The sequence below is a fragment of the Orcinus orca genome, chromosome 4 (assembly GCF_937001465.1).
Source record: "Orcinus orca chromosome 4, mOrcOrc1.1, whole genome shotgun sequence".
NCBI lineage: Eukaryota > Metazoa > Chordata > Mammalia > Artiodactyla > Delphinidae > Orcinus > Orcinus orca.
The window spans coordinates 37,857,981-37,883,129 of record NC_064562.1 but is presented as its reverse complement, the minus strand read 5'-3'; the positions used below and the strand labels follow the sequence as shown (position 1 = coordinate 37,883,129).

The window sequence follows — 25,149 nt, the reverse complement described above, 5'->3', positions numbered from 1 at the left end:
GTTTCTCTCTTCATATGTGTGTCCACAGCAGTCTGTTTAACTAGGTTTAAAATATAATTGGCAGTGATTTCTACTACTAACAGTCGTGTGTTGATTGGGGAATGGAGAATCGTTAAATTTAGTTTTTAGATATCCTCTCCTTTTATGGAATGAGCTTCCTTAAAGGGATGGAGGAAGAGCCCTACAATTTTGATGGGTTTGTTCAGTAACCGAAAACTGTATTGGATCTCCGTGTACCCATTTAAAGAATAAGTGTTTCTTAATATTTTCTTCTTTAGAGCAATAAATTGCATCTTGCCAGTTTCCTTATTATCCCATTGTTCCCCACTGTTCTTATCAATACACAGACATTGCTTTTCCTTTCATTTTCCAAGTGTAAGCCTTTTCCTGTTGCTTTTTGCTGTTGGTTAGCAAGTCTAAAGGCTGAGCATTTGTTCTGGCTGAAGCTGTATTCGGTACTTTGGCCCAGTTTCAAACAGTTCTTCTTATCGTATGTGGTGCAATTGGTTTTCTGGAATGTGTGTTAGAAGTTCAGTCATTGGGAGGGACTCTTCCTTTGGAATGGTAAATCCTGTACAGTTTTCCAAGCTGTTCTATAGAATGTAATTTGTTTAATTTGGTGTGTGTTGGGAATTATCTGGTGCTTAAGCTGCTAAGTGACAAAAAATATCCACTTAGTATGTTTGATCTCTTATGACTGTAGAATTAGTCTCTTCTTTAAAAGAACAAAAAACAAACAAAAACAACAAAAAACTTGCTCCCGAATAATTTGAGAGAAGAGTTGCTTTTTTAAATCCCTTTAGGGACATTTTAGCAGTCTCATGAGACACAAGATGAATTTGGAAATGATTTGTTTTTCTCTTGCTTTCTATATGGTACTTGAAAATTTGATGTATTAGTCATGTAGAGGATTCTGTCCATAACTGCCTAGTTTTTAAATAATGACTGTCTTTTGAAAATGCTTCTGTTAACTTCAAGTTGTATGATTTTCTTTAAAAAAAAAAAAAAAAAAAGAAACCACTACTGTATTTGCATCTGTATGCAGAATTCCATCCATTCAGCCAATATTCATTTAGCTTAATGGGATAGAGCTGGGTGCATAGTGAGGCACAGGCGAGAAAAGGTGACTGACCTGCACATTCTTCATGGAGGTGGGCGGTGGCGCCAGACATAGTTAAACAGATAAATGAACAGACAAGACAATTTTACTGATAAAAAGACAAAGTAGGGTGAAGTGCTACAGAGCTCCTGCTGGACGGGGAGAGTGGCCATTTAGGTGTGGGACCTGTATGAGGAGCTGATAATTACCGGAGATATTAGTGACAACATTGTCCTTAGCTCTAGGACCGAGCATCCAGACGGGGATCAGCAACACACAGCTCGACCTATTCCAGGCATGGAAAGGCCAGTGTGGCTAGTAGTTGAGGAAGGGCATGGGGAGGGGAATAGATCTGGGAGGTAGCAGTTGAAAGGACGTGGGGATGGAGCCTTCCAGGCCAGGCTTCTGGATTTTAGTCTTGAATGCTAAGGGCAACCTATAGAGGGGGCTTGCAGCAGTGGAAGGAGCCACATAATCTGATTTGCTTTTTAAAATTATTTCTCTAGATCTTGTATTTTCTTTGTTTTTTCCACGATGCATTTACAGCAGCACAGAGAGATTTTTCATTGTGGGAGTTTTGTTGCTGAAGTTTTACTCCTAGAGACAGCTTATTAATATTGTTCTGAATCTTGTTGATTTGAAATTAAATGTGTATTTGCTATAAATGTTACCCAAACTTTTTTTTTTCCTTTGGTGTAGTATGCTTTCATGATTAGTTGAAGAATAAAACCTGTAACATTAACTGATAAACATGCGGCGTTAGCTGAGGCAGCTTTCATGGCTGACCTAGGAAAAATGATGTCAACTTCCTTCTAGGTTTGAGTCATTTGATGGGTACAACAGTCTGGTAAAAACGGTTTTAGGTATCAGACAGTGAATCATATTTTGTCATCAAATAATAAATAAGGCTGGCAGAATTCTGCAGAATTCTGGATTGTTTGCAATTGAGTAATGCCAGAATATAATCGTTTTAGTCAAAGACGTGTATTAAGTAAGCATCACTATTTGCTAAGCTCTCAGGAATAGTCCTTGTCCTTAAGGAGCTCACAGTCTAACCAGGGAAATCTGTAGGCACGTATACAGTTCATCTTGTTTTTGTAAATGTAAACATGGGCAGATTGGCAAGAACAGAGGTATCCCAGAGAAAGAAATCATTCACAGCAGGAGATGGAAGGTGAGAGTGGAGGTCGAGGCTAGAGGCAGTGATGTTTTGGATGGCTTTGAAAGTCACTTTAGGAGTTCATCAGGGAACTAGCAGAGAGAGGAGGGTTGTGCTTTCTCCCAGTTCCTTGTGTTCAGAGGGTTGAGAGGTGAGGGAGTGGGCGGAAAAGGGTTTGTGTCCATGAGGGTTGAGGGGTAAGTGGAAGCCAGGTGGTGAAGGGTTGCTTGGCACACCTACCCCTCAGCTTTAATCCTGTAGGCAGCAGGGAACTCGGAAGCCTTATCAAATGGGTGAATGACAAGATCAGATTCATGATTTTTAGAAAGAGGCAGCTTTGTGGAGCGCATAGCCCAGGATGAGGAGAAGTGAGGAAGTCCACACAACATTTGAATTTTGGATGCTTAATTGATTTAATGCCCCAAACATTTTTTTAAAGTTCAGTATGAATTAAATGAGGCAAGCATTAAAACAAGCAAACAAAACTTTAAGCTTGCTTGTCTACATTCTTTCCTAGTTTGTGACCGCAGCATTCTTTTAATTTGTGCCTGTAATGATACAGACTTTCACCAGCCTCATTATTTTATAGGTATGTGATGTGGTCCTTCATGGTCAGTTGAGTGTGCAAGAAGAATGGCCTGGGAATGAGGCCAGAGCTCTGGTTGATCCTAGTACAGACCAGACTTGCAGGAAGAGCCAACATCTCCTACCTGTGTTTCTGATGGGTGCCAAATGGGTACTGCCAACCAGCAGGCCGTCAGAGGCAAGGTGGCTGTGATCATCAGGGGTCTGTATAACTAAAGGGGGAGATGTAAATAACTAGTCAGGGGGTAGATTTATCTCTAGTGATCCTGTTTCCACTGCGGTGAGTAACTTCTTTGTCCTTTCAGTTAACTGCAGGTGAGTACTGTCAGCATTTTAGGGAACCCTTCTGAGAGACTAAGTTTTCTGGAATTTGGCAGTAACAATAAGACGTTCTCATTTCAAGTAACATTAAAAACAAATACTTTACTAACTGCCAGCTATGTGCATCATCAAAATCTTTGAGAGTGGGAGTGATTTCTTCTCCCTGGTGTGGTTTGTGTAATTGTCATTGGCGTGATGGCCTTCTTCCGTCAGTACTAGTTTTCTGTTTTTTAAAATGTGTTTGGAAGGCACAGGACTTGGGGTACTGCACATGGGAATGCATTAGCTCATTCGTCTCCTTCCCCCTCATCCCACTTTTGTTGGGGCTGTGTATCCCCACCCACACCGTTTCCCCCATGTCCCCTCTAAGACCAAGTAGTGAGAGGACAAGTTCTTGTGCTTTTCCATCTATAGGGCAAAAAAAATGCCCCTCAAAATATATTTATATGATTAGAAAAATTATTTTTGTTTTTTTATTTTTTGGCCTTGCCACGAGGCTTGAGGGATGGATCTTAGTTCCCCGACCAGGGATTGAACCCAGGCTATCAGCAGTGAAAGCGGGGAGTCCTAACCACTGGACTGCCAGGGAATTCCCTATGTGATTTATTAAGAAGAACAAAATGGGTTATAGTGAGACTACTCCAATTAAAAAACAGCAGCTGCTGGTGTTTGAACTTTGGAACATAGTCTTCAATGCAGTTTTATGAAGGTGGGTCTATAATTATTATTTAGCAACGATCTAAGACTGAGTTCAGGGTCCAAAATCAATTTTCAGAGGTTCTAATGAGAGTTATTGCCAAAATGAGCAACACCCCAATATTTCTTTACCCCTGATCTTGATACTGTTATATGGATATGAGGCTATTTCTTTTGGTTTTAATTAGAACATTTAACTACACAAATAATGAATGAATACTTCCTTGTGAAAAGCACATTAAAACAGAATTTTAAAGCAGGAAACTCCCTAAACCACCAAACTACCACCTACTCCCTCCACCCTGATCTGGTGCTCCTTCTTGATAGATTTTTGTAAAGTATATCCTTTCAGACCTTTGCTCCACATTAATATGCCTGCAGAGGACCTGGCAGATTCATTTTGAAAAGTAAATTAGCATGTCTCTCGTTAAAAGTGAAGTGACTCACTTTTTTCCCCCCAAGCTTGCCCAGGTAGAGGCTGTTTCAATTTAAAACTCATAGTATGCCTTTAAGGTATATGAAATATATTAAAGGTTGATTGAATTTTGCAAAATGGAGTCACAACTCTTCTGGTATTTTAATGAGGCTGAGCATTTTGTGGCAAGCAGAAGTGAGTAGCAGAGAGAGCTGTTAGAGATGATCCTTTAGGAGCTCCTCCACGAAAACACCTGTGACATACTGCTATTTTGTCATTTCGCTTTGGCTGGTATTTATTTTTTATATCATATTAGATTTTGTTTTGGGATTAAGTGATGTTTTCTGTATATTTATTGTGTGTGTTAAGTGGTGGGGCAGGTAATGAAGGTGATATCCTTGAAAGATTTAGCTGAGTGATTTTTATCATGAGAAAGCCGGTTGTGAATTCTTTCACGTGCACAGAGCGGGAGCTGAAAACATTTTCCATTCTTTGAAGCAACATTTCTTCTGCCTTCAAACATGGAGCCACTTTGGTTTCTCATTTTAAAATGCATTTATGAGTGATACGGTTTAATGACAAAAAAAAGTTGGACATTTTTTCATAAAGCCAATGTGCAAAATGTTCTCTGATCCCCGGATTGTAGGAGTAGAGGACATAGAAACAAAGGCCAGAAGATGGACTTAAAAAGTCAACAGGGGTGGCTTCCAAACTAAAAAAGTCACTTGCGTGACGAATAATCACCCAAGCCTGCTGTCCTTTTGCCTCTGTCACTTTGTGACGTATGTCTCCACTCCCTAATCCAGAGTTGCCTATCTTTTGTGAACAGACTTATGAGTTTTATGTTTTGCTCTATCCTTTGTACATTCAAACCAGAATGGCATAGTGCTGCTAAAACAGTGGAAAGACTCGTTCTTTTCGAGAATTAATGCACCCTGTCGATTTCAGGATTTACCCTGTCCTTCCCGCCAAATGTCTCTTGCATGCCCATGAAAATAACTACACAGGAGAAATTGCACTCTGTCCTCCGAGAGAGAATTTAACTTTTAAACTTGAGTCGGTCACATCCATCAGAGGAAGGTCTGTGCAAAGTGACCAGTCAAGGGTGATAAATGGGTAGTCAGCTGTGCACAGCCTGCCCTGTGGGCTGAGTTGCCATGGAAGCGCCTGGTGGCATTCGGGGATCCTGCATGACTAACCTAGATTAGCAGCAGGGCCCTTGGGCTCAGCCTGGGGAAGGTGCTTACAGCCAGATGATAGCAGAGCCAGCACGCCCCCCCACATCCCAAGCCCAACTTGGGCCTTCCTTCCCCTCCTTCCACATAGGCTCTTTCCTTTTCTGGTGCAGGGGAAAGAGAAAAAGGGGGATCACTCTCACTAATCCTTACAGAGGTGTGATTTCTTCATTTTATCTCAATGCTCTAATGCATGGGCCCAAGGAGAAGCATTTGAAAAGTGGGAGTAAATGTGCCCTGACAGGCCCCAGCATGGGGTTGACCAGACGACTGCATTCAGGGGCTGACTGGGCAGTTCTGAATTCCTCAGGAGTTTCACCACCTCTCTGAAAGCGAGCGCACCCTGGCAGGTTTTAGCTTTCCAAGCTTTGTTCAGGCTCCCGTGATGCTGATGGAGAGTGGTGGAATTCCGTCAGTGAAAACATCTGTGGCGCAGCCCACCTTAGTAATGGCTTGTGAGTCTCATATGTCACTGCTCTCTCTCACCAGGCACTGGAAATTGAAGCCTGTGGTTTCCCCCATCCGTCTTTCTAGTTCACTTAATAATAATTAAAAAAAAAAATGTGGTAGAGGAGGTGGTTTGATGTATTTTGCAGAAATCTTTCCGAGGCATCGGTGTTGAAACTTGCAGATGGTGGACAGTAGTATATGATCCAAAAGCAAGAACCTGCCTACTGCAAAGTAAAGTTATTCCCTATCTAAAAGTATTTTTGCACACTTTTGGTGGAACGTATGGATGTCTGCTGGGTGGTCCGAGTTTGCACCCGCCCCCCCCTCCCTGGGGGGGGCACGTCAGCACCTGGACTTGTTTTTGAATGCAGCCAGCTGCTTCACATCACCATGTGACTTGTCCACCACCCCCCCCCCCTCCCCCAGGTGGGGACTCCTGGGCTGACCAGAAAGCTGGCACTGAGGCCCTAGGAACATAGCCTAGGTCAGCCAGCCAGAAGTTAATGGGAGTGGAGCCCAGTATGGGCATATAATGGCTACTTTAGTGCAAGTTTATTTATAGCCTGTTCTTGAAAGAAATTAACGTGAAGAGCCCCTTAGCACATTAGAGATGACTTGTGAATCTAGAGGTTATTTTGGGGTCAGTGACCTTAAATCTGTAAACTTAAAAAAGGCTCTAACATAAGAATTGTAGCACAGCTTTTATAATTTGAAGAGCAACGTCATGCTGTCATGCCCCTCCCCTCCCACCCCCCACTCCCACCCCCAGTTAAGAGGGCCTTCTGTTGGGTCCATGGGCAGGGACAGACCTGTATGGATACATTTAAGGGAACATGTGTTTTATGACTCTGAGATGCAGGGATAATACCTGAATTGTCGATGTGTACCTCTTTGAGACTAAGGGATTATAAGCAATTATGAGTGATTGTAAATTAGCACATTTTAGCATGCCTTCTTTGTTTGTTCTATTTAATATAGCCTGAAAGCTTTACTAGCCACCGAACTGTGACTCAGAACGGAAGCTTTGGTGTCAGGCGGCTTGCACTTGAATTTTCAGGTCTACCATTTAATAGCAAGTTGATCACTGAGCCTTATTTTTTTTCACCCGGGAAACGGGATTAATCATCTCCCTCTCACAGAGTAGTTGTGAATATTAAATAGGAGGCTGATGTGATTTGCCTAAAGCTGTCCCCACTGATTTGCAGGTGCCAAGTGGGGGCTGTCCTTGGCTCTGCTGCTCTCATAATTGCTATTGTTTCTTGGTAAGCCTAAAGCGATCCATACAGCCCCCAAAGACTGTGTGCTCTCTTGTACTCTTCAGAACCACCTAGAAACTTGTTTAACATTCAAATATCAGGTGCCACATCTGATTGAATCAGAAACCCTGGGGGCAGGTCTCTATGATCTGTGTTTGAACAAGTCCTCCAGGTGCTTCGATGCTCACTGAAGTTTGAGAACCTCTTATCTAATGCAAAGAGCCATGTAGAAATCAGTGAAGGAGAACTTGTACAGTCGTCCCTTGGTACCTGCAGGGGACTGGTTCCAGGACTGCTGCTGACATCAAAATCCGTGGATGTTCAAGTCCCTCATATGAAATGGCCTAGTATGGTCCTTCCAAGTCTGTGAGTTCCACATCTCCAGACATGGAGGGTCAACTGTAACTCACTCTCTGTGAACAGTGACAAAGTCTGACAAGCCTGATGTTGGGGTGAGGTTATCCTGTGAGAGCAGGAATGCTTTTTTCCCTTCATACCAGAGGAAAAACTGCCACCTTTAATTAAGAGAAGTGGTTGTCAACTTGTAATTATTCAAAGGTAATTACAGAGTTTACGAATCACGTAGGACATTTACTGCTTCCTAAAGTCCCCTCATTTAAAATTCTTCCATCCACCCCCTCCTTGCTTGCACCTTGGTTTAAAAACAACAGTGGTGTGTAAGAGGCTGAACAATGGTTTACTCATGCTACTAATTGTGTTAATGTTTTTAAAATGTTTTTCCTGATTTCAAAATGGAACCAAGAAAAAGATCATGAAAAAATTTGCCTGATACTTTAACAAACCATTCCTTAAGCCATTGTAAACTTAATAATAAGTAAAAGCCAAATAAACCAGAAAGCTGCCCAGTATGACCGGCAAAACCCTGTTAGTTGCAAGGAGAAGGTAGACAGCCTAGAAGAATGAGGGCTCACAGCTTATCCTATGTCATCATCCTGGGGCTTGGACTGGTCACTTCCTGTTTCTTCTGCCGCCTTCTGCCCTGCCCAGGGGCCTTGGTGAGTGAGACCCAAGAGGGAGTTGCCCAGCAGACAGTGTGGGTGAAAGTGAGTTTCTCTCACCAAGTTTAGGCCTCATAAAACTCATCCTACCAGTGACACTTGTGATATCTTTTCCTCACCTCACTATTTTTGGGTTTCTCAATTGAAGGGTGATGGTGAATAAGAAAAAAAAATACACTCAAAGCTCATCTCAGAATTGGTATAATATTACATATGTCTGCCAGTGAAATCTGCGTGTGGCTTTTAAACTTTTTTTTTTTTTTTAAACTAATGAAGTCAGATCTTTAATTAAGCAGAATCCTTAATTTAGTAGAATTCCTGCCCGGTAGGAGGCCTGTGCCTCAAGTTTTGAATCCCAAAGCAGTAAGCCAGTGTTGGGAATTTCATAAAATTGGGTTCTTCTCATTATTTTTGTAGCAGCTTTGATTATTTTGGAATAAAAATCTAGAAGTGTGCTAAAGCCTAACTGATGCTGAGACAAGGCCGAGCTGATCGATTTAGAAATACTTTAGTAATTTTAAAACCACTGTAGCTTTTCTTAAATGTGTGTGTAGTTGACAGGAAAGTTAAGCAAGGACCCCAAGCAGCCTGATAGTTGAGATGCTACTGTTACACACTCTCGCTTTTCAGTCTGGGACTGAGAATTTTGCCATTTGGGGTGCCCTTTCTGAGGGAAAGGTAGCGATTACTTGGAAGTGGGCAGAACTCTGCCTCTTAAAGCAGAGCCATAGGCCAGGAACATTCAGCAAGCAGTCAAGCTATAGAAACTCCATTGACATAACCAGCAGGAACAGACAAGGGAGAACTCCCTTTGTGGTGAGACTAGCAGAGCAGACACCCTTGCAAAGCAGCTTCCCCTTCTATGTGCATCCTGTGTGGGCTGTCTGTACCAGGTAGCTTTGCAAAAGAGAAGCTTGGGAGTTCAAGTTGCTTAGAGGACGGTTGCATGCCCTACCCCTCCCTGCAAACAAAGTGGCTGTGAAGCAAGTTTGAAGGGAAAAAATTATTTCCTGATCAACCCTCTTTTTTGGCTCCCATGGTTGGATGTTAATGTTACACATTGTGTGTGTGTGTGTTTTGAGCCAACAAGAATTACCAAAATTGGGGCTTCCCTGGTGGTGCAGTAGTTAAGAATCCACCTGCCAATGCAGGGCATGCGTGTTCTAGCCCTGGTCCATGAAGATCAGACGTGCCGTGGAGCAACTAAGCCTGTGCGCCACAACTACTGAGCCTGCGCTCTGGAGCCTGCGAGCGACAACTACTGAGCCTGTGAGCCACAACTACTGAAGCCCACGTGCCTAGAGCCTGTGCTCCGCAACAAGAGAAGCCAGTGCAATGAGAAGCTCTTGTACCGCAATGAAGAGTAGCCCCCACTCGCCACAACTAGAGAAAGCCCACGTGCAGAACGAAGACCCAACGCAGCCAAAAATAAATAAATTAAAAAACAAAAAGAATTACCAAAATCATAAAACAATTGAAAGGAATTCTTGAGTGATCAACAGGTCCATTGTGCTGCTGTCAACTAGAAATAAGTCTGTGTGAAATGTGTGAGATTCAGACTTCTTAAAGAAGACTTCATAAGCCAGTTTCTGTTTTAGTTTTTCCTAAGTGTTTTTAGTATGTTGACTAACAAATGTTCACTTTGCTGTTCTCTTAAAATCTGATATCAAGATACCCGTCATCTAGGAAAAGTTTTTGCTATGGTGATCTAAACAGATAATTCTTTACTACATCCCAGTGAATTCAACAGGGTAGCTTAGCCTCCTGCACACACACACACACACACACACACACACACACACCTCCCCGCTTCCCACAACCTGTGGATTGAAGGGCTATGGAAATAGCAGACATTCATTTTTTAGATGATTATAATTTTTAAAAAACTGTTTTTGCACACCATGTCTTTCAGAGTTAAATTAAAAAATTACAGGTGATATACTGTAAGCATAGTGGCTGTTTTTAAATTAAAAAACATTTACTGTTTAGCTTCTATGCAAAGTACCATGCTTTAGCACCAGGAGGCAGAAAAATATGAGAGGTTCTATTATGATGGGCTTGACATTTAAGGTGAAAGGGGAGAAGGGGAGAGAACCAATCAGTATATTAAGTCAGGTGGATTTGAGAAAGTCTTTAGAGTGGGTGAAATTGGAATCACTCCCGATCTTCGCTGGTAGCTGAAAATTGGGGATAGGAGTATGTGGTTGAGAGAGACGGAGAGGAAATTCCGTGTGATTAGACTGAAAGCATCGAAGTCCAGGATATCACCGAGAAGCAGGGAGTGGTCTGGCATGACTGAAATACAGAGGTGGTTTGAGGGAGTTTTGTAGGTAAACTGGTCCTGGAAGAATGGTTATCTTTCAGTAAAAGGGGGTCTGGGGTGGGGGTGGGTTAGAGCAAGAGGCTGCCCTTTACCGGGTGTGTTTGGGGAATGGACATGACTGTTAGGTAGAATGCATATGGTAGGCCTGCAGGGAGACAGGAAGGTAATTTCTAGGGTAGGTCTGTGCTAGGTTATGGGGGAATTTTAATGCCAAAGCAAGGGTTGAGAGTTTATTCTGCAGTAGCAAAGAGCCATTGAATGCTGATTATTTTAAAATACGGATGGTGACATGAGAACCAGAGCCTTAGATCGGATTTCTCTCCTTGAGAAGGCTAAATTAGAGGGACAAGATGTGGAGGCAGGGAGACCAGTAAGTAGGCTCTTGTCAGAGGAAGTCAGAGAAATTCTGAGAGGGCCTAGGTGCCGGGAAAGGGGTGGGGGAGCGTGTCTGACATCAGGGCTAGAATTTCTAAGGTACATAGAGCCTTGGAGAAACAGTTGAATATTTTCCAATTTATTCACATAATGTTGGGGGGAAAGATTCAATAGATACTCTAAAGCAAGTCTATGAGGACAAAAATCTTAATAGTTCTTATTTTCATTATTGTTACATATCACATGTCGGGGTTGGGAGGGCGTGGCCCGAGTTGCTGACCTAAGGCAAGCCCACTTTTGGTTTGCATGCTAAAACTGCACTCTTTTGGGTTTCCAGCTTCGTGATTTGTTTGCCAGTAGATGCATTTTTAACCCCTTTGGTGCCGGGGCTGAAGAGTTAGGATACATTTTTATGTGGTTTAAGTAGTGCAATCAGATTATAGTTTCTCAGTAGGTAGAGCTGACGTCTAAAATTGGATTTTCCCATCCTTGACATTTGAAATGAGAAATAAAAGTTATCTTTTCATGTTTACATGTCAAGACTCTTCCAGTAGAGTAGGCTGAGAATAAAGTAAATGCTGTTTTGGGTGCCTGGTAATCTTTTAATTATGAAATAAGCCTTTGGATTTTAATCTTCCAAAATATAAAATACTGATCCAGGAAAACAGCCTTTTTAAAGTTCACATCCTGCTGACTCCGTCAGATGAAAAGCGTCCACCTCTACCCTGTATTTCGCAAGGCGAAAGTAAAAATATCATTAATCTTGTCTCAGTCCCACCACTGACTATAAAAGACTCTTCCATTTGGAGTCAGTCCTGAGCCATGAAGCCAGTAGCCCAGAGTGAACGCTTAGTTTTCCAGAACCAGGACCCGAAGCTGGAGGGTCGCGGCCAGCTGACTGAGGCCTTAATCTAGGAGTGGGACGAGGGACTTGGGTTTTCTTTAAACCAGCTCCCTTGTCATAGAGGCTTCCTGAGCTGTCCTTGCCTCCCTCACACGTGTACGTATGCACAGCAAAGCTTGGATACTGATAAACTTTGTTTTTGTTCTTTTGTGGCATCTGAAGCAGCTTGTACAATGAAGACAGAAACCTGCTTCGAATTAGAGAGAAGGAAAGACGCAACCAGGAAGCTCACCAAGAGAAAGAGGCATTTTCTGAAAAGATTCCCCTTTTTGGAGAGCCCTACAAGGTAATTTCTTTCTTTCTTTTTTTTTTTTAAATTTATTTATTTTATTTATTTTTGGCTACATTGGGTTCTCCGTTGCTGCGCGGGCTTTCTCTAGTTGGGGCGAGCAGGGGCTACTCTTCGTTGCGGTGTGCGGGCTTCTCATTGCAGTGGCTTGTCTTGTTGCGGAGCATGGGCTCTAGGCGCATGGGCTTCAGTAGTTGCAGCACGCGGGCTCAGTAGTTGTGGCGTGTGGGCTCTAGAGCACAGGCTCAGTAGTTGTAGCGCACGGGCTTAGTTGCTTCCGCAGCATGTGAGATCTTCCCTGACCATGGCTGGAACCCGTGTCCCCTGCATTGGCAGGTGGATTCTTAACCACAGCACCACCAGGGAAGTCCTACAAGGTAATTTCTTGAATATGAGAAAGTCTGATTTATCACCATATTTGACTTCATGATGAAAGTGAGTTTGAACAAGGGTCACACTTGTGAAAATAAGACAACTTATCCTAGAGATCGTTTTTGAAAACAAAATGTGAAAATCTTCTGAACCTCGGTAAGTCAAAATTACCAAAGTTTGTGGTTTTCTTTTGTAATGTTCGTCTCCTGTATTTAGTAATATTTGTCCGTGGCAGGCTTCTCAGCAGGGGAATTGAGTCGAAATTGCATGTTAAATTCGGTGTTACACATTAAATTGAGGTGTTTCTTTTCTAATGGCATTATGTAACATGGTTTACTAAACAATGGTTTTCCTCCCCCTCTTTTTCCCCCTCAATATCTAACTCTGCTGTCTTTTCTTTTTTTAGACAGAAAAAGGTGATGAGCTATCCAGTCGAATACAGAACATGCTGGGAAACTATGAAGAGGTGAAGGAGTTCCTTAGTACCAAGTCCCACCCTCAACGCTTGGATGCTTCTGAAAATAGGTTGGGAAAGCCAAGATACCCCTCATTTCCTGAGAAGGGGAGCAGCATTCCATCTCACTCCTTCCACACTAGTGTCCACCACCAGCCTATTAATACTCCTGCCTCTGGACCACTTCCTATTGGTACCATTAGCCACAACCCAAAGATGGCGCAGCCAAGAATGGAACCAATGCCAGGTCTCCATGTCAAAAGCTATGGCCCACCGGACACCCAGCACATGACCCAAGATCGCCTTGGTCAGGAGGGGTACAGCTCTAGTCATCACAAAAAGGGTGACCGCAGGGCTGATGGAGACCACTGTGCTTCAATGACAGACTCAGCTCCAGAGAGGGAGCTTTCTCCTTTGTTCTCTTTGCCTTCCCCAGTCCCCCCTTTGTCACCTGTACATTCCAACCAGCAGACTCTTCCCAGGACGCAAGGAAGCAACAAGGTTCACAGCAGTAACAGTAACAATAAAGGCTACTGTCCGGCCAAGTCTCCCAAGGACCTACCGGTAAAGGTCCATGATAAAGAGACCCTTCAAGACAGTTCAGTAGCAGTTGCCAGCCTTGGGGTAGCCCCTCCCCAGCCACCTTCTCAGACTTTCCCCCCACCCCCCCTCCCCTCAAAAAGCCTTGCAATGCAGCAGAAGCCCACAGCTTATGTCCGGCCCATGGATGGTCAAGATCAGGCTCCTAGTGAGTCTCCTGAACTGAAACCACTGCCGGAGGACTACCGACAACAGAGTTTCGAAAAAACAGACTTAAAAGTGCCTGCCAAAGCCAAGCTCACTAAGCTGAAAATGCCTTCTCAGTCAGTCGAGGTGAGTGGACGTTCGTATCTGAGGCAATTCCAGTGTGAAGAAAGATTTGAGGTGGAAGTTTCTGGAGGTTTAGGGGCAGGGGTGTCAGTAGCCTTTGTTCAGGAAGATTCCTTTCTGGCTTTAGGATCTTGTTGACCCACAAGAAACTCAGGTCTGAAGTGAATTACTGATGACAGATACTGAAATGTGATTTGTAGAAAGTTAAAAAATCTTTTTATTGAGCCATGATTTACATACCGTAAAATATAGAGACGGGAAGAGGATAGTTTGCTCTGTTTTGAAAAATGGATACACCTGAAAAATGGATACACCTATACAACCCACAACCCAATTGAGGCAGAGGACATTTCTAGCATGAGAGTTTCAGGAAGGTTTTGAGCTGTCTTTGATTTTTGGGGGCTTTGGGGAACACTGACTTCTTTAAAGACACAAAAAAATTTTTTTTGGTTAATACTTCCTCAGCCCCAGTTAGTTTTTCCTGAGATCCAAACCATAAAAAAGTGAAAACAATAGGTCAAAATGTTGGAGGAGTATTAATTTTTAAAGATTTGTCCCCTATAAATTATAAGAAACTGTGAAACTGAATTTCTGTTCTAATATATTTTATTTACCACCTACAAAAGAAGAGTGGAGGTGTGATGACATCTCATTTGAGAGAGTCACAAATATAGAATGTTATTCAACTGTGGCTTTTTCAAGTAAACAACATACTTTATCTTTTTAAACAAAGGAAAAATTCCTTTTTCTGCTCCTTTGACAAATGGCAACGTGGTGTTTGAATGAGAAGAATCAGAGCACACATTCTATCACTGAAATTCTAAATTAACACCGGTTACTCAAATTCAGATTTGTAGTGCAAAGTGAAATGTTTGAAGTGAATTTATTTTAGCGCTTATCTGTTAAGGTAAAGTCTGTGGTTGAGTTACATCAATTGTATAAACATTCTAATTTGCATATCCAGTCCTCAAAGACTTGTGTGTGCACCCAGATACCAGCTTTACATCAGTTTTACATAGTGCTAGAAGGCAAAATTCCTTAAGGTTTAAAAAAAGAAAGAAAAAAAAAATTCCAGGATCCATAGCTGGAAAGATAACCCTTATCTTGAAGGAGGAAAATCTGTTCCTTTGTGGTGTCAGCTTTTGGTTTAGAAGAGGTTAGGGTTCTGTCCATAGTCAGCTGTTGAGCTGGAGTGTCTCTGGATGTCTTCAGAATGTGACTGGTTTGGAGGCTGAGGAAAAATTGGAAAGGAGTAAAGCACGTGGTAGAAATGACCAAGATGGCAGAACAATCCCTATAACCCCGTAAGCTATGCAGATTCACTGCAATGAGCCATTTATTGAACATTTTGTGCTCTGTTGGGTGGTAGGGGTAGGGAACAGAATGAAGGTGGAGAAGAATAAAGTGAGATCTTCCCACCTCCTATGGTCAGTCAGCCTACCTTATAATTCAGAAAGAACTTAATGGAATTTTCTTTATTTATCAAATAAGGTCTGTTATATTTTCCTAGTTTAAAAAGAAAAAAAAGGTAAGGGGACAATTTAACATGTTTTCTTTAAAAAGAAAACTAAGCAACTAAAAATTGCTTTAAAACAATTCTAAGACCAATTAGCAAATATTTGCATTGCCTACCAAATACCCAACCATATGTATAAGCACAGAGTGGGATGCCAGGGAAGTACTGGTCCCTGCCCCAGAGAGATGACAGTCTAGCGTGGAGATCAGCCTACACATGTGAAACAATCAGAGAACTGTCTGCTACTAGGTGCATAGAGAAAGTTTCAAACATCAGCCTTAAGACAGTGAACCCATGTAAATTCAGCCAACAGGTTTTCTGGTAGACCTTTTAGGTTAGAGGATCCCGGTTAACCTTTTGCTTTCCTGGTGAAAAAAAGATAAGGTGAGTTGAGATTTCTCCAGGGTTTTACAGCTCCTCAGATTTAATACATATTTCAAACATAGGACCACATTAGATGGTCCTTGCATATTTTCTGAGTGGACAGTTGAACAAAATCATTCATAGATGTGGTAAGAGAATGGGATTTTCTTGGCTTTTCTTGACCTGCTGTCAACAATTGAGTAGATGTAAACATTTCATCTTTGGCCTGTGTTTGCAGTCAACCTTCATTTTAACATGATGGCTCCCTCTGGCCTCTAATCAGTGTTCTGAGGCCAGTGGCAGCTGTGGTGCTAACTGCCTTGGAGCCCCTGGGTGGTGTTGGTGGCATGGGAGGATGGAGCTGAGGGGTCAGGCAGATGGAGGGCTCTGGGCAAAGAACTTGTAATGAAAGGGGAGTAAGTCTGGGAAACAGGGATATTGGTGCTTTCCGGCGAGCGTTTAGATTTGGTTTAGTAAGATCTCATGTTTCACAGACTTACCATTAATTTTCTGTTTGTAGACCCAATAAAATGGCTATTTTTTTAAGGTTTTAAAAACATGTAGGGGCTTACCTGGTGGCTCAGTGGTTAAGAATCCGCCTGCCAATGCAGGGGACATGGGTTCAAGCCCTCGTCCGGGAAGATCCCACATGCCACGGAGCAACTAAGCCCGTGCGCCACAACTACTGAGCCTGCGCTCTAGAGCCCGTGCTCCGCAACAGGAGAAGCCACCGCAATGAGAAGCCCGTGCACAGCAACGAAGACCCAGTGCAGCCAAAAATAAATAAATAAAATAAATAAATATATTTTTAAAAAAAGCATTTTTAAAAAACCATGTAGATTGGATTTTAAAAATCTCAAATTAAAAAAAGTATATATATTTTTTTGGCTGTGTCGGGTCTTAGTTGTAGCACGTGGGATCTTTAGTTGTGGCATGCGGGCTCTTTATTAGTTGTCAGATTTTAATATTCTGGTGAGTCAAAGGAAAGCATAGAGGTGGGGGACAGCAAAAGTGGGGAATTAACCCCAGAGCAGGTAAATTCTGAATATAGAACCGGAATAGTAGCAATATCTTGGGCTGCTTGTGGCATTGGGGCAGAAGGATAGAGAATGCCAGGGTGGAAGGGGAAGTTGGCTGTTGGTAGAGCCATGGGAAGGGGCATGGGGATAGCTAAGTGGTTTTCCTTTATTTGCTGAATTTGTCCTAAGGCAAGTCGGAGGAGGTTTTCTTTCCTGGCATTCTGAGTGTGTGGGTTTTGTGGTTTGTTTCATTGCTCCCCTCCCCCACTGCTTCCATCAAACAGTATTTTTAAAAAATGGACCAAGATGGGAAAGTCATCTTGTCTGTCTGGCACTCCTTTATTCTCAAGCCACATATGTATGAGTTCCTTGCTATTTTCTGTCCTTTCACTTCATGGGAAACACTTGGTTTGTGTATTTTAGTTGGTTCTCCTAAATAATGGTATTCCTTTCTGGGATAAGTGATGCTCACTGTTAACACTTAGTCTTTCCTAAAATCCTACAGGAAAAAAATTATCAAAAGGTCAACATTCTGACTAAATAGAGGCTAGAGCACACAGTGTGCACTGGATTTTTCTCTGGGCATGTTGGTTTTAGTTTTGTGTCAACTGGAAGATGTATAGCATCTTGAAATGACCCATCTGAGGATATAACCAGGACTCCACGATCTCACATGGATGCCTTCCAGCTGTAGAGTTGCCACATCAGAGACCGAATTGCCCAAACGGAAGGCTGAGATTCCTTGTAGCTCTTTCTACCGGAAGTTAACAAATGGGAGTGAGAGGAAAACCAAGGCATCTCTGTGTGAGCGTTCCTGAGTGTGGACCCTGGACTGGAGTGGATGTGCTTAGAGGCAGATAGGCATTTTACTGAAAGGGAGAAATGGATTAAGTTGAGGTGGGCATATTAAATTGTATACTGGATTTAGAATATTAGAATTTTAAGGGTAAACCTACATCCCTTTCATGTTGTAAATAAAGCCTAGAAAGGTGAGGTCACTTAATTTTGCTACAGTTTAGTTAGTAGCAGAGCCAGAGTTAGAATTCTCAGTTCTGTGATCTTTCTACCTCTGCTTGTTAAGTATGTATGGAGACCATAGGAGGATCTTGAGCATGGGAGTGATATATCTACTTTCTCTTTCTGAAAAAGATCATTCTGGCTCCTGGGTGGAGAATGGCTTGGAGGGGCAAGGGTGGCAGAAGTAGGGAGGCCAGCTAGGGGGTCGGAAATGACGATGGCTTGGCGTAGGATAATAGCAGTGGACATGGTGAGAAGTGGATAGATTCCAAATATATTGGGCAGGGGAGTAATAGGGCTTTGTGATTGACTGGAGGTGGGAGTGGGCCTGAGGTGCGAGGGAAAGTGAGGCATTAAGGAAGGTCCTACTGGAAAGGTGTGGATGGTGGGATGATACCTGCTCCTGAGATGGAGCTGACCTGGGTGGAACAGGTTTAGAGGGAAAACCAGGATGCTCTGGATGGATCACATACTAAGTTTGAGATGCTGTTATATATCCAGGTAGACATGACAAGTTGGCAGTCATCAGTAGTAGATCAGCCCAGGGAAAATGATGTTTGGATGTTTGTGGCGGGGTAAGAATCACAGGAGTGGAGATAAACGAAATGGAGCCAGCATTCAGTTAGCACACAGCACAAGTTAGTCAAGTCAGGAAAATAGGCAAGAGAGTAACAAACCACTCCAAGGAGAAGTCCGGGAAGGGGGTGTCTCAGCACAAGCAGCGGTCTGTCTAGCAACCGTCTCGGTCCAGCAGTGGTCTCGGGACAAGCTTGAGTGCGAAGTAGCCCTCTGCTTGGACAGAGCCTCCAGCAGTGCCCACGTGGAACAGCTCTCAGCAGGGGGAAATTGGGTCCTCCAGGGAAGAACCTTCAGTTGCTCAGCTCAGTGGGCTCATTTTAAGGAGTTTATCAGTGGGTGTAATGGTCTTACTCTAAGACATTCATAGTCCTATGGTAGACTTTTCAAAACAACTAATACAGAAGTTCACATTGGCCACTGGGACTCCATTTTGAACTACTTAACATAGCTTAAATCCTGTAAGTTTCACACAAGATGAGTAGAAATCATAACACAAAAGAAATCTCATCTTAATACTGGGAATAATAAATTTGGGCTGTGTTTGCCTGTGGTGGGTATTTAAAGCTTTGGGACCAGGCAGGTGTAGCTGAGAAGGCCCTAAACCAGGCCCTCCCTGGCTTAGCTTTACCTGTGGCAAGGGCAGGAGCGGGAAGAAATGGGGTCCTGCTGGGTCTTCAGAAGCAGAAATTGAAGATCATCTTGAAAACTTGAGAATCTGCTTATAAATTAGGGGAAGTTATAGGTTTCTGTTTTTTCACTTAGGGTTTGAAGTGTACGTGTAAATAATACAATTACCTTAATTTAAGCAAATAAGTCACTGGATCCTAGCAGAATTTACCGTCAATTTAAATTTGCTACTGCTTCTACTTCCTTATATGGCCCTACTCCATTGCCCTCCAGAGAAATCTGGCTTTCAGTCCTGATGGTTTCTGATTTCTGCAGAGCAATTGCTCTTTTCCTTGTGGCCTCTCATGACATCATTTGGGAACATTTTCTGATACCAAATCCTTCCACCTAATTTCCAAGACTCAGGTGTCACCTGCAGCTGTGAATTCATTGTTGGACTACTTTGACTCACGGCAACTCTTAAATTATGCCTTCCGTTTTCAATAAACTGCCAGCCTAATAGAGTGAAGTAATCCACAGTGGAAAACTGTGATAGTGATTCACTTTGCATTCATGTATGCAAACAATCTTTCCTACTTTCTTATTTAGCTTTCTTATCTTAAATCCTGAAACGAGGAACTTCCCCATTATGAAATGATCTAACCCTTCAAGAGGTGCACTTTCGGTGTGTCGGTGGTGTATATCCTGCTGATGAGTCACTCAAAATATAGTTAAGCTCCCTCTCTCCCATATATATCATCAGTTCAGCAACTTTTAACTAAAATTTTTAGAGTACCTACTGTATGGCAGGCCTAATGCTGGGGATGGGGGGTGGTTACAATGGCGGGGAAACCCCAGATGATTCCAGTCCTCTTGGACCTTAATTATCTAGTTAGAAACTGACTCTGTTTAAGTAACCACTCAGATCAATGTGTAAGAACTTTGGCAAGTTCTATAAAGGAATCTATAAACTATTATAAGATTAATAAAGGGGTGTTGTGGCTTAGAATGTAGGAGCTTAGGGAAGAATTCTCTGGGGAAGTATTGAGTGAGACCTGAATGGTGAGTAGAAGTGAAAAATGTGAGGGGTTGTCTGAGTCCATTCGGACTGCTAGAACAAAGTACCACAGACTGCGTAGCTTGTAAGCAACAGAAATTTATTTCTCACAGTTCTGGAGGCTGGATGTCCAAGATCAAGGCACCAGTATGGTCATGTTCTCGTGAGGACTCTCTTCACAGTTCCCAGCCGGTGCCTTCCTGCTGTGTCCTTACATGGTGGGAGGGGCTAGGACTTTCTCTCTGGAACTTCTTTTATAAGGCATTAATCCCATTAGTGAGTGCTCTACCCTCATGACTTAAACATCTCCCAAAGGCCCCCACCTCTTACTATCATCACCTTTGGGTTAGGTTTTTGGTCTGAATTTTGGGGACACATAAATATTCAGACTACAGTAGGTGTGTTAGAAGTTAAACAGCATCAGTATTCCAAGCAGAGGGAAAGTATATGCCAGTGGTTTATGCCACATGATATACAGAGACCATTATAAGTTTTCTTGGGTTCTAAACCCAGTACTGTAGGTCAAATGGAATTTGTGCATTCATTCTGTGCATTCATTCTGAAACTTGGTGGCAAGTCTGAATCACCTGGGGGAAGCCTGTTAAAAATACAAATGGTTAAAAATAAAAATTCCCAGGTCCCATCGTAGGAGATTGATTCAGCAAGTATACAGGTGGGCTCAAGTACCTGTAGCTGATTCTCATGAGGTTTCTTCTAGAGCCTGGAAATGAAACTGTTCCAGAAGAGCTGATAACAGGCCACAAGGAGTTAGAGAAGGGCTCCCTTCCCACTGGTTCTGGAGTCTCCCTTGTGGGCCCTCAGACAAAATGATCACCTGAATTGATGGGACTACTTGTCCTGAGCAGGACGTGAGAGAAGCCTCAGGGAAGAAATAAGAGAATAGGGCCCCCGGAACTACATACACTCTTCCTCTACAGCTCATGTTTTTTTTTTTTTTCTTCTTTGGGTCCCCAACATTTTCAAGCTCATGGGGAAAGTAAGATTCTGATACAGCCTTATCTAGCTTCTTCACTCAGTTTTCTAAAAATGTTTTTATTGCAGTAGTTCTTTATTGGAAATTTAAGTTAGATTCCATGAGCTAGAGCTCAGGTAACTTGGGCAGACCTATGTGACTTAAATGTTTGTTGGGAAAATGATAGCAAGGTTTTCTGTGTGCACAGTTCCCTAACGATGTTGAGTGTCTGGGCAGAATACGTCCTATCTACAAGAAATAATGAATAGCAATAACCTGTATCTGCTTGGAGGATGGCTAAATTTTAGACCCCAAAATATCTAAGTATAGAAGTTTAAAAATAGTGGCAAATGACTGACAGAAGTTTTAGAGCAGAAGTTGCAGGCAGCCTGAGGGCTAGACTGGACCTGCAGACTATTTTGTTTTGCCTGTATAATGTGTTTTTCTTTTTTCTTTTTCTTTCTTTCTTTCTTTTTTTTTTTGTCCTCCCTCTGAGCCAATATTTACAAACTGGAGAATTCTGGTGAAAAATCAGATTTTCAGTTTCACCAGCTAGAGCAGAGTAGATGCTGCCACCTTTAATTTCCTGATCCTGGTGAGTTTTTTTTGAGTTTGAAGAAACACTTTAAACTCTGAAGGAAACATTTTAAGTAATATAGGCAAAATATTTTTGGAAGAGCTCCAGAAATTGCTGGAAATGGGTTAGTGCAGAGAACAGAATTGTTTATAGAAGCAAGAAGAAAGCCTGCGATCGAACCTGGAACATCTTTTTGGGTGGTATTAATTGGAGTTGTTTTCCTTGTACGTTTTACTTTCCATTCCTTCTCAAAACGCCAGAAGTACATTTGGTACCAGGATAAGAAATTCCTGTTCCTCCTTGTTGTTTTCACACTTGAGATGTTTGTGGAGGGTTATTGGATCCCCCCTGGGTCCCTCATGCTGTGCCTCTGCCAGAATGGAGACATTCACCGCTTCAGAATCTTTCCAGGCTGTGCGCTCTCCCAGGCTCTCATGTGCCACCCGAGTCATTTTAGCTCCTCTCTAGATTAATTGTGTTTTATTCTCAGCCAACTGATAATCTTCAGGGACAGAAAACCAGATATTCTGAGGGGAGTCCTGCTGGCGACTGAGTTAGTGGTTTTGATTTGGGCTGTTTTGGTGGGGGTGGCCAATATGCATGAGATATTTCAGCCGAATTCTTTTTAAGAGAGGATTCTGGTTCATGTTATCATAACAAGTTTGTTTTTTTGTTTGTTTGTTTTTGGCCATGCATTTCTCCTCTCCATTTGCCAAGATCTATTTGAAAATCATTTTCCAAGGTTAACTCTGCGGCGTGTTCACATTTTCTAAGAACTTTCTAAGCAGTTAGTTTTACATTGATATTGTTCCTTTTTTAATTGTTGAAAGCCCTAGGTCGACCATTTTTCCCCCCTGCCAGATGTTCAGGGTCCACACACACCATTAGATTTCTCTTGAACTTCATTTTATTCCCTATTTAAGCTTGGCCTACTTTTTCTCTGCTTTTTTCCATCCCCCTAACCCTGTGGTAATTTGTCAAGCCCATTCTAATCTCCTTAATCCCTTTGGCTGAAAGGTTTTGAGGTTTAATGTTTTAATCTAGGGGCCTTAGTATTTAAGTAATTAGAGGTCCTATTTCTAGCTCTGTCCCTCAGATAAATCACCTTAGGGTTTTTTTGTTCCAATTTACAAAAAATAGAACTCCGAAAATTCATATTGGGCAAGATCGAAGCTTTGAACTGCACTGTATGAATTAAGAAAGGAAAGTAAATATTCTGTGCTATTCAGAGTCCCCGTACTCATTCTTACCAGCTCAGGCTTTATGGATTCTTTTCCTTGCAGCTCAATTTTTTAAATATTCTACCCCAAAGCAAACGTTTGCTATTGCATTTTAGAGAAGAAATTTTTAATAGAATTTCATGCTATAATTAGAGTGTATGTTACTTCCAACATTTTTTTCTCCTCATGCCTGAGAACATGTTAATTTGGGGAAAAAAATTTTTTTTCCTATTACCAAATAATCTGGACATTCTTACAAAATGTTAAAAAAAATCTTTCCTGTCAGGAAAAATTTAGTCATAGAAGGATTCACTTTTTGCATTCTAGGTTTCTGCCATTTTGGTCAACAATATTTGAACACCCACTAGATACAGAGGGGAGCTGATAGGAGAGAAAGACACTTGACAGTACAATTATTACATAGTGTAAAAAATACAAAGTATAATCAGTATGAAAAGGTAATATGGAACTACTAATTATAGTCATATAATGCTCACACTGTTCTCTAGTGCACTTTGTGATAGGAACTGTTCCAAATGCTTTATGTGAATCAACTTAATCCTCACAGCCATCCCAGGTGGTAAGCACTGTTACTGTGGCTGTTTTACTGAGAGATTTACAGAGGTGCAGAAAGATTCATTTGTTCAAGTTTACCCAGGCCTTAAGTGCTGGATCTGGAATCCATATCCAAGTAGTTTGGCTCCAATCCATGCCCTTAACTATGACACCTACATTATATTGCCTTTCATTTTTTTTTAGAGTTGACTTTGGAAGCACTTTGGTTGGGTATTGACGAAAATGCATTCCAGGCTAAAGGATTGAGAGAAAAGACATAGAGGCAAGAAACGGTGCAAGATTTAGTAGGGGTAGCTGGGCCTTTGGTTCAAGGAGATCTGGTAGAGGCAAAGGAACTTGACCTCACTGTGTTGTCAGTTTATCCTTCTGTGGGGCTGCTGGATGCAGAGTCATCCATATGAAGTGCTTAAAACAGTACTGGGTACATAGGAAGAACTCAGTAGGTGGTGGTAGGAGTGATTAGAGTTAAAATTTGAGCTGGGCTTTAAGGAACAAGGTAGGGCTATCAAAATGAGCAGGTAGAGTTGCTGAGGAGACAGGAAGACCCGAAACAGGCTCCCGTGTATTGGAGTACCCTTGAGCATGTGGGTGGGATCAGATCAAAGGGATCACGAATGCCCAGTTACGATGTTCTAGGTGAATAAAGCCCTAAACATTTGATTTTCAAGTGTTAGACAAATGAAGAGCCTAGGGAAAGAAAGCATTTGCTTGGGGGTTGTTGAACTTTTAAAAACTGGTTTGCCAAGGTGAGGAGCCACCGACCGCCCTTCCCATCCCTGCCTGATGGCACAGGGGCATCCTGCTCACCCCTGAAGAGCAGCTTTCCCATAGTTTGGCAACCCCTGGTGTAAATATTTCATTTTATAAAAGCTTATGCTCTCGGAAATACTTTACTGCCTCCCCCCAATACATCCCCCCCCTTTTAATTCCCAAAGCACTTGCTTATTCCCTCTTGATTGTCACAGCAACCTCGTGAGTTAGGCAGGGCAGTTGGCACGAATCACCATTTTACATGCCCTGGAACTGAGTCTCTAAGAAGTTTAATGATTTAAGTTCATAAGTGGTAGAGCTGGGGGCACGAAACCAGGACCCTTAACTTCTAGTTCCAGTAGTCTTTCTGCCACACGGTGTGTTTTCTGTGGAGTCATAACCCTTTGAGTAACACTTTTTTTTTTTTTTTGCGGTACGCAGGCCTCTCACTGTTGTGGCCTCTCCTGTTGCGGAGCACAGGCTCCGGATGCACAGGCTCAGCGGCCATGGCTCACGGGCCCAGCCGCTCCACGGCATGTGGGATCCTCCCGGACCAGGGCACAAACCCGTGTCCCCTGCATCGGCAGGCGGACTCTCAACCACTGTGCCACCAGGGAAGCCCTCCAGTTGCTTTCTTGTCTCTCCAGGCTTGGGTTGTGACCCTCCTGCCCATGTCTCCCAGCCCCCCTGCTGTCACCCAGGCCCTTTAGCGAGGATTTTCCCCTGTGCTCCTGGTGCCCACACCTCCAGTCTCAGCACTTCTCCTTGGCATTGTCCTCTGTGTGTTTCTCCAGGTGGGAAATGCTTTGAGGGTGGGGTCATTTGTCTCACACTTGTTGGTCCTTTGTGTATAGCACAGGTGAGGACTGGGGAAAACGGGGCTATTTCTTGCACTGTGCTCAGCTTGAGAGTTCTTACCCTGTTCACTTTGATCTGGAGTCTGAAAGATAACCTCTAATAAATGTTGGAGCAGAGGGGGAAAACTATTTGATGTGAGACTGAATCTTCTATTTTAGGACACTTAGATGGGAAGAAGCCACTAAATTCAATAATTTTTTAGAGGAATTGTTTGAC

The 25,149-nt window shown here is 42.6% G+C and overlaps 1 protein-coding gene across 10 annotated transcripts in view; it reads left to right on the top strand.

Moving 5' to 3' along the window:
- The window catches only part of AFF1 (ALF transcription elongation factor 1), a 207,255-nt gene that overhangs the window by 103,058 nt on the left and 79,048 nt on the right, over positions 1 to 25,149 (top strand). For 5 of the 10 annotated variants that reach the window (XM_033413358.2, XM_033413354.2, XM_033413357.2 and 2 more), the window contains 2 exons: positions 12,000 to 12,123; positions 12,905 to 13,825. In XM_033413358.2, coding sequence (XP_033269249.1) covers positions 12,000 to 12,123; positions 12,905 to 13,825 — 1,045 coding nt within the window. The other 5 variants (XM_012538307.3, XM_033413353.2, XM_004283993.3 and 2 more) reach the window with 3 other exon arrangements.